Source organism: Nuphar pumila, chromosome 10 (assembly GCF_984573655.1).
Source record: "Nuphar pumila chromosome 10, dmNupPumi1.hap1.1, whole genome shotgun sequence".
Lineage (NCBI taxonomy): Eukaryota > Viridiplantae > Streptophyta > Magnoliopsida > Nymphaeales > Nymphaeaceae > Nuphar > Nuphar pumila.
In genome coordinates this window covers 113,642,829-113,652,947 of record NC_143258.1, presented here as the reverse complement: position 1 = coordinate 113,652,947, position 10,119 = coordinate 113,642,829, and the positions used below count along the sequence as shown (strand labels likewise).

The window sequence follows — 10,119 nt, the reverse complement described above, 5'->3', positions numbered from 1 at the left end:
GACATATTGCTTAAAAATTCGCTTCCGGATTCAAATCAACCATAATCAGGCTCTCGTCTGACCCAGCTGCACCCTCAGGCGTGAAGGACACGTCACACGTCACACGTCACACGTGACACGAGACACGGGACAAGGGACACGGGGCATTCTTCGTCTGCGTCAGCTAGACTTTAGAGTCCTAATTGAATTGATATTGACCTCCCAGGAGAGAGGCCAGGTTGCCAAAGAGTCTATGGCTTCCTTGTACACCAGAAGGCTGGCCACCAGGCTCTTCCCAAGCTGCTCACCTGCTTACTACACCCACTCCATCTTCAACTCTCACCCCTTTTCCCAGAGTTTCATTGGCAACCACCTTTCAGAAACCACCACCCCAACATCCCCCGAGAGATGTCCTTCCTACCCATCTTCCCCTACCGCACCACCTTCTTTCCAGAAACCCACAGATTCCTTTTATATCAGGAGGAGGCAACCATCTTCACTGGGGCAGGCACCCCTCAGCCCCAAATGCAACTGCAGCACCACTTTGATCGGAATCAGATACTTGTCCAGCCCTTCCGTCGACTCCGAAACCCAAAACCCACCTAAAGCCGAGCACCCAACTCGTGAAACCATCGAATCGTTCAAGCACCAAGAGATCGAGGGCCCTACCGTCGAGAGGGATCTCTCCCCACTCGCCAACGAGACCAGGGAGGTTTTGGACAAGCTCAGGAGGAACGTCTACAACCTGAGCAACGCCGTTGCACTGCTGGGTGTCGCTCAGCTCATCTGCGGAGCTTGGGTTTCCTGGATCACCAGGCACGGGATCGTCCCCGAGGCGTCGGTACAGGGCCTCGCCGCCTTCGCGTTCCCCTTCTCGATGGCGTTCCTGCTGAGGCAGGCGGCGAAGCCCATGGGCTTCTTCAGGAAGATGGAGGAGATGGGCAGGCTGCAGATCCTGACGCTGAGTCTGCAGGTCGCCAAGAGCGTCGACCTCCTGGTCCGGAGGATTCACGTGATCTCTATCTTCTGCGGCGCCGGCGTCTTGATCGGGTTGTTGCTCGCAGCTTGGTTGCACTAGGCGGTAAGATTTAGATCGAGGTATGGCATGTTCTTGAGATGTTTAGAGTTGTGACAATTTCTGGAATTGTACTGTATGATTTCTTTTGGGATTTTCTCTTGCGGTTGATGTATTTGTTATGAGTTTGAATTAGGATCAAGGAAATGTGCGGTTCTTGATAATGGGTGGTTCTTCAAATGGGTTTCGATTTGGTCCCTCAGTATCGTGTTTTTGAAATTTGTTGTATGTGTTCGGACTTTGGCACAAAACGCAGTTTGTTGGTTGGTTTTAGTCTGTAAATTTTGATGCTTATGATAGGGAGAACGCTTACATAAGCAATTTACGATCTGCTCTATGTAATTCTAGTGGGCCAAGTTATAAATACTTGTTCTATGGATATGGGAACTAAGTGATTACATTTCCTATACGTGTGCGACTCTGCAGTGGTGTAGTTTTGTGGTGAAATTGACGTGTGATATGGGCATGCTTGTTGTTTGTCCAGCCTTTTCCACAACTGTCTTTAGCATTGGCGGATTCAGGATTTTGCTTAAAGGGGGGCAATTTTTTTTATAATAAAATAAAATAAAATAGTCCAAAATGAGGTTATTTATGGGCCTCATCCCATAGAAATACATCAAATTGGAACACCCAACATCAGAGATGTAGAAATAAAGATAAAAAAAATTGACCAGATTAATGAAATACTAAAATTAGGTGAAATGGGTAAGAGCAGAATTTCAAAAAACTCAAATTTCAAATACATAAACTGATAAACCAAGCAATCAAGCATTGTTTTCAAATACATAAAGGTCTTCCGATGGACGGAAAGTTCAAAATTCTGTGTTTTCTGGCAACCGACGTTTCATCTAATGCTGTGACAAGCACCCATATACCGGAAAACCAAGAGTTTGAGCACTGCAGTTGTGTAATGCAGAAGATTTCATGTAGGTTTCAGGAGGCTTTCAACAGTAGCCAAACACTCCAATCCAGTATGGCTTCAAAGAAAACACTAGACTTTGGGGTTGTTGGTGTTGGGGAACTTACCGAAAAAAGAGTTTTCTGAACTAACTAGGATTCCCCAACTGGCTTTTCGGATAAGGGCTTCCTGCCACCAGAGAAACTTACTTCTTCTGGTACTCAAGAACCCAAAAAACGGCTTTTCAGGAACTCAGGAGCCCCATGTATATGTTTTTCCGACTGCCCATTAGAGAGGGAGAGAGAGTACCAGAACTAATCAGCAACAGCTTCCATTGCAAGAGATCAATGAAGATGGAGGGATCGAGAATGTCAGCGAGAAACCAAAGATGTGAGAGTTTTTAGAGAGAGAGAGCATGAAGTCGTGCTCATCCCTTGTCAACTGTTGATCTCGGCTAAAAAAATGTCGTTTGGATGGTAGGTCACCAATGAAACCGTATTACGTAAATGCACACATAAGAACAAACGTTCACACGGTTTGACAAAAGAAAAAAAAACAAAAAACAAAAACTTCCCTCTTTCACAAGGGTTTGACAGCACCTCCAGGCTCCACAAACTAAAGTCCACACAGTTTGGTGAACTTTGAGTCCAGTGCCCATTGAAATGCCATTCTCAATTCCCCAATGATCTAAGACCTAACTCGGTCCCCACCGGGAAATTTTCAAAACTTCACTAGGGGTTCAAGCCCCTCCACATCCCCCTGGATCTGCCCATGGTCTTTAGCATGTGATCTCTATGAAGTGGATGAATTGAGCAACAAGACCTGCCACTTCAATCCATTCCAGCTCAATTTTGTATTTTTTTTTTCAATCAATCCTTTGACATTCACATATGAAACCTCACCAACTTCTAAATTACAGTGATTACTTGATAAAATACAATCACGTGGCAACTTCTTAGAGGATGAGGAAGGTTCTTTTTCTTTTTGGTCTTGTGCTGTGAGTAGTGTTGCTATTTTGGTGTTTCTCCTTGTACTCATGGTGCTTCAATTTACTGTTCAAGTTATTTAAGCGGCATTCTTTTCTCTATCTTGTGACAAAAGCTTATCCTGATATTTCTTTCGGCTAGTTGTTTAGAAGGAAGATACATACATTTTGCTGTCTCTGAGTATAAGTATTTCCCAACCTGCTGAGCTAGCATAGTTTGATGAGTCTGGCATGGTTACGGGCTCAGTAAACATTTCTTGATGTTTCAAACAAACGATAACACCCCAAAATCTGTTGGACATTAACTTGACGTTTTCCTGTTAATATATCTCAAAAACAATAAAGTTAGTCTTGACTTAACTTGATCACTGGTTTTGAAATGTATATCCATGAATGATATATCAATTACATGCTTCCAAGATGAAGTGAATGTGATGATAGTTTGATCGTTCTGATTATGAATAAACAATGTGTTCAGCGTAGAAGAACAAGCTAAACATCAAACTTTTCCAAGATGGCCCTAGAAGAGTCTCTTCTTCTCCATCCCACTTGAATAGTCATGGTTTTAAAACATAGTGACTCGTCACTCGGCTCGTTGATGTCACTCGGCTGGGTCAACTCGGTGACTCGGCTGGGTCATGTTAACTTTATATTTTATATAAAATATATAAATATATTTATATACTATGTATATATTATAGTATTTTACCAATATATTATTTATAATATGCATTATATGATTTTTTATAATATATTTAATGTATAATTGTATTAATACATGTATAACCATATTTTTATACATAACATACATAATATTCATATTATATTTCATATAATATATGTAATTATATAAATAAATAAATAAAAAATAATATATATATATATATATATATATATATATATATATGCATGACTCGCCCATGACTCGGCTGGGTCAACTCGGTGACTCGGTCGAGTTTTGTACAAAACGAGTTTGTACTCGTTTTGACCCAGTAACTGGGTGATCCGGGCCGAGTCAATCTAGTCAACGAGTTGATCCGGTGAGTTTTCAAACTATGTGAATAGTAAACTCTTTTCCCTTCACAAAGTAAAAAGAGTTACCATCCTCTATGCACCTCCAATACATAAACCTTATCTTCCACAACTTTTTGCTACTTTCAGCACTGCTACCTCACAATAGCATAGAAGCCCATGGAAAGGAATGGACCACCTAGAATATCATCTTATGCCTAACACTGAATTCTGAACAAAGTGCAGTACAAATGTATGTGGGAAAGAAAGGAGCTTCACATGACATTGAATCTATCATAAGATGCACAGGTGATAATATCAGAAAGGACATTAACAACTTCCAATAAACCTAATCTCTTCATAGTTGAATTTGCTAGCTCATTATCATGGTGTTATTGTCAAAACTGCAAAGACTGTAGCAACTTAAAAGAAAATGCTTAGATAGCTCCATAATTCTTGGATGAATATATATGAAAAAAACAAACATCACAAGAAGTTATATGCTTTGTAGTTAGTGATGTGAAAAGGGCATTAGCAGCTTTTTAGGAAACCTAATCTCTTGCTAGATTGGTTTTGTTATAGCATTATGTTATCAATATATGTGAAGAAATGTAGCAAGTAAAAAAGCAACTTAGTTTCATCATTTTTTAAAAAAGGAAAAAGGTGAAACGTGTTTACCAAAACCTCATACATATCTTCAGGAGTTCATTTTCTTGGAAGCTTGTTTTCTCATGTTGAGGAAGCATGCTTCCAAGGACAAGCCAATCAAAAAGGTTTCTGGACATGGCAGTTAGACAGTAATTAGATTGAACACTTACAAATTAAGAGATTTGTGATTCCTACAGTAAGAAAACCATAGTTGACCTACTTTAATTGGATTTAGAAATAAATGACAACTCATTTTCTATAATTTCACCATTCATTCTTATAAAGCACCAAAGTTCTTATAGGTGTTTATAGAGAATAAGTCAAGGTAAAGGCACTGAAAATTTAATTGTCATTATAAGAACGCAAACGCTATTATGCACCCCCCTATGGAAATAATTTTATATAGCTTTGTGCTTAAGTTTATCTGTTATTATTTGCTAAATTTTTATTATAGTTTTAGTGAATAATGATTTGCTTGGATTTAAATTGCCCATACTGATTGATTTATCTCTATAGCTAATACATATAAGGCCCATTCATAATAGTATTGTTGAAAAGTGTGAAAATTATTTTGGACTCGATGAGTAACATGGTGAGCCTATATTTGAAGATAAAGATTTAGTTAGTTAATCTTAGATGCAGTTGTGGCATACTATAGATGACAATGTTGCTCCTTTTTGCTTCTCGTTTTCATTCACTTCTTGACTCTTTTATAGTCACTTTGCTGTACCCACTTCACATGGTCCTAAAAAATCCACTCTTGTTTCCGCTTCCAAACCACTTGGCTATTCCACTTTCCTCTCTAGCAACTTTGGCCATGATACTATTTTGGGAAAAGGAAATGACCATTACATGGTTAATATCATTAGATTTCCTTCTTCTCGGCCAACCAATAAAATGATACCACGTCCAACAATGTCAAAACTTTTGATGATCCTTAGGGGGTCCATGTTTCACCCATTTTGATGAGAGAAGGGGCCATTTGCATATGATATGAGCCCTTCTCTCACCGTGAAACAAACACTATCATTTTTGTGAGAATGGTCAAAGAGAAATATGTTTCTCTTTGAACTCTTGTTTCATAGGAAAGGGAGATCACATCCCTCCCCCTGGGGAAGGCCTTTCCCACTATCTTTCTCATATGGAGTCCTTGTAATAAATGCAAAAAAGTTACTTTTGTGTGAGGGGCCAAAAAGCTGTCTTTCTTGCTTAACTGTTAGGAATGGTCAGATTTCATTGGGACTTGCTGCAGATCAGCAGGGTATTGAATTGTGTACTTTGGTTTTAATGACTATGTGATATGCATAAAGAACACTTGCATATCCCCATGCATGTGATTCATGATAGCATTGTACCAAGCTCTACATCTTGAGAATCGGCTGTGATTTGCAGCTTGATGTTATCACCTTCATGCTGGAACCTCATGGTCATTGAGGAAAAATCCCACTGTGACTTGCCCTACTGCCCTCAGCCACTGCATTCTCAGTACAATATCTGCCCTGCGCATCAAAAACACATCAAGATCAAGTCAAAACAGTTTGCCTTGCATTTCTAATTCTAGCCCATAACAACACATTTCACTCTTGATTTTCCTGCCTTCTCCAACTGCAACTTCAAAGGCGGACTGTGGTTGGATCTTTGCTTTGAATACACATTGACTGAGGCATCACCACTCCAGACAGCACGTGTAACAAATTTTAAGAGTCTCCCTAACCATTTCCCTTTCCATCTCAGACTTGTCAATGATGTCTCCATCCCCGCCCTCAAGAACTACATACATGCTCAGCATTTTACACTTGTGTGTAAGCTTCCATATCTCCTTGCAATTGTAACGCAACCCTTTCATACCACGGTCCACCATTTGCTAGGTGTGAGCTTCTTGATCTGTACACTGAAGACAACAATCTTGGGGCCCAATGATGATTTGTCTGTTCTAGCTGTATAGGGTGGGGTTACCAGGGCCTGCGCGTGGGTTAGTAGCACGTCATGTTCTGCCTGGGCAATGGGGGAGCTTCTCCTTTGCTGTCAGGGCTACACCAAAGCATTAGAGCATTGTACAGGGGCATGCAGACTGTACTTCTACTTGTATATCATCTCAGAGTCCTTGCTACAAAGGCCCCTATCGGTGCATGTTGCAACCAACACTTAACCATGTTACTGTTATTTTCAAATCTCACTTGGAATTCTTACCAGTTTATTTAATTTTCAACAAGGCAATGTTGAAATCTAATTTGGCCAGTGGTCAAACCAAATAAATAGTGCCTTGAATAATTCATCCCATGAGGGACAGCCCATTCGAGTTTCCAGCAACCAACACCATCGGACAACCTCACCTAAGAAAACTGAATCCTAAGTTACCTTTTGATCCTTAGTAGCATGATGCAGCTTGAAGAATTGTCCTGCATGAAAGACCCATCGGAGCAGCTCTTCTCTTGCGAATTTCAAGAATTCAATGGGAGTAGATCGCCCTTTAATGCTTTTGGTGTTCTCTGGGATTACGCTCTGCTCTGGTAGATCTTTGGTGACATGGCTTTGTTTGGTTGGAGTTGTCATTGCCATTTTTTCTAACAGTTGTTGGATGACTTCTGAACTTTCTGGAATTCTATCTGCATCTCCTCCTCTTGCAATTCTTGCTGTTGAACCATGAAGGTGTCTACCACTATCTGGAGCTCACGAAGGGACATGGCTCCAATACCAACTGGTACCAGTTGATGAGAGTTTGAGAAAGTTGATGGCCAATTGCAGACATGAACAGAGTATACTCTGTTCACGAGACCTTTACTGTGGGAAAGAATGTTGGGGAAATTGAGAGAGTGTGGTGACTATTGTGAGCAAATAGGGTTGGAATTCTGATACATCAGGCACAATTAGCACAAACAAACTGAATTCTCACTTAGCACGAAACAAACACAAATCGACTCAATTCTTATGAAATTAGATTCACATGATTCTGTTATCATGTGAAATGCAAATATTGTGTTTCTCTTTCTCATTTCTGAAAAACAAACATCCCTTAGTTTTAGACAACTAGTGACAATGAAATCAACCATAAGCAGAGAGAAAAATGAAGAATAAGGTTGAGAAGAGGAAGGAAAACCAAAAGAACAAGAAATGGGAGAAGGGAGGAGAAGTAGAATAGAGGAAAACTGAGAATGGGAGAGGTAGAAGGTGAAGAAGAAAAAAACATAGAAGTGGTATTGGAAAGAAGTCAAGCGCTAGGGGCTGGTAGCCTAGAATTGATAACCATAATTTTATAATTTTCTCATTCCTTTTTTTTTCTAAAAAAATTTGCCAAGACTTCTAATCAAATCAACCTTTTGAAAAATTTTGGAATATTTTGAAAATGAGATTTGGCCCTGTAAGATAGCAGAAAAAGTGATGAAACACTAGATTAAGCTCTAGCTAAATTGGTTAATCATAGAATCATGATGTGTCCAAAGATGGCATACACTCAAGATAAGTTGTATGACGTTGCAAGAAGAATAACTAGGTTGACTGAAGAGGACTTCTTGGAAAAGAAACCAAACTGAAGAAGTGTATGGGACAGTTTGATTTATTGAACATGAAGTTGACTCAAATTACTTCAAGACATTGTTGCTGGATATTAGGATGATGAGCACGCATAGACATGCACATGCACTGGTGAGTGCACACAGTGTCACATGCACGCACTATTTTGAAAAGGTCACACTATTATCCTTATATTTTCATGAAGCAATACTAGGGGTGCTTGTCATAATCTTAAAAAATATCAAAAGCTTTCAATTGGCATGATATTATCATGAGAAAACTTGCATCTCATGTGAATCTTTTTTCTAGCTTATTTCCATGATACTAATGGAACTAAAATACATGCAAGAGTAATACAGGAGAGGGAGCTGAAAGTGCCCAAGTTTGTGCCATGGATGTTGAAATTGGTAAACTAGAGCATTGGAATTAATTTGGCAAAAATTTAATGTAGAGATGTATTTGTTTGCTAAAACATTCCATTGCAAGCTAATTGGTCCTGAAAATATCAATTGTCTTCAAGATAGGCAAGGTGATGAATACAGCCAAGATTGTTAACCCTTAAGGCAAGTTGGGATGAGTTGCACTTGCAAATGCTACTAATGACTAGTATGCCAACTCTACCGGAATGTATAAGTTATTCTAAGTTCAACAAGCATGAGAAAAGAAAAGATCAAGTACAATTTATGGTTTCCACAATCACTTCATCTGGGGTATGATAGTGCTAGAATAGTATTTTATGTAGGGCCTCTCTTTCTACTATGGCTAAAGCTTTAACCTAACTCATTATAAGGGGTAAAAATTAAGCCTTTTTGTGGTAAAGACTCTAGTAACCATCTCTTGATCCTTAGCATCCTACCATGAGCTGGGATGGCACCTTTTCAGACTTGTTCCTTGTCTATTCATGACATGAAATGTATTTTTTCTTAATGAGTTTTGAGTTTCATCTAATTGTAATAGATCCCCTAGTAATGGGAATTCCAATTCTTCTACTTGTCAAGGAGGTTTGAGTTCTGATCTCTTTCTGCTGATGCTGCTACTGTTTTGTGTTGTTTGACTGTTTCAAGTTGTAGCCATCCCATTCTTCCAGCTTCTTGAATAGATTTAGTTGGTCCAACAACTGATCTCACAAATATATGTCTCAGTATCTTCTTTGATCCTACCTCTTTGTCATGTAATTTTTAAGGAATTGGTTGCAAAATAGATTAATAGATTCTGGTGCTTCATTTCGTATTACAACAAATATATGATAGCCAACAGCAGAGCTTTTGTTTCTTTTCATACTTATAAATGACACAATCATGTCTCTTTAGATGTTGATATCTTTCTTCTTTCTCATGATCGTGCTAATTATTTATAGTTTCTTGTGAATTTGCTACTTCTTAGCGAGTTAACTAATAAAATTATCTTGACTCCTTTTAATTGCTGTTTGTAGGATTGACTTTCAGGGAAGAATAATAGGCTGCACGTGGAAAGTGGAGAGGCCTCGGATTGGCATCTCCCGTTACTGGGGCTGCAGTTTTGGATATAATCCTTCAATTTTCTGGTGTCAGAGACTTGGACATTTCACTGCTTTTTGTTTGCAGCATGTATTCTCTTTCATTTATGTGAATGATTCTCGCCATCTCAAGATTATGATAAATTGGCTAAATGCCATTGGTATTAATTAGTCATAGCACCACTCTATCTGATCAGGAGTTTGATGATCTTTGCTCATTTTCTCTAGGACCTCCAATAAATTTTCTATGGGCTGGTTTATCGATGACAAGTTGTTGGTAATTGTATGAGACATGCAATTATTTATTTTTTGTGCAAAATTAGTAAGGATATATGTTACGCAGCCTTTGGAGGTCGGGGTTGTCATTGGATGAGATCTTTATTTTAGGGTCTATGTCGATATTATGTTGTATTTTGGGTTTGGTTCTTGTATTTGATCCATTGTATTTTGGAGTTAGGGGCTTGGTTCCTTGTGTTTGGAACTTGAATCCACTATGGGATGGGTAACTTGTATGGGGA

General features: G+C 39.1%; 1 protein-coding gene across 1 annotated transcript; it reads left to right on the top strand.

The window, feature by feature from the left end:
- The first annotated feature begins 232 nt into the window (after positions 1-232).
- Positions 233-9,765, top strand: LOC149827973 (uncharacterized). The gene is made up of 2 exons (XM_090018304.1): positions 233-1,077; positions 9,539-9,765. The coding sequence occupies exon 1, from the start codon at positions 233-235 to the stop codon at positions 1,055-1,057; it is 825 nt and encodes a 274-aa protein (XP_089874430.1). The 3' UTR covers positions 1,058-1,077; positions 9,539-9,765.
- The last annotated feature ends 354 nt before the right edge of the window (positions 9,766-10,119 follow it).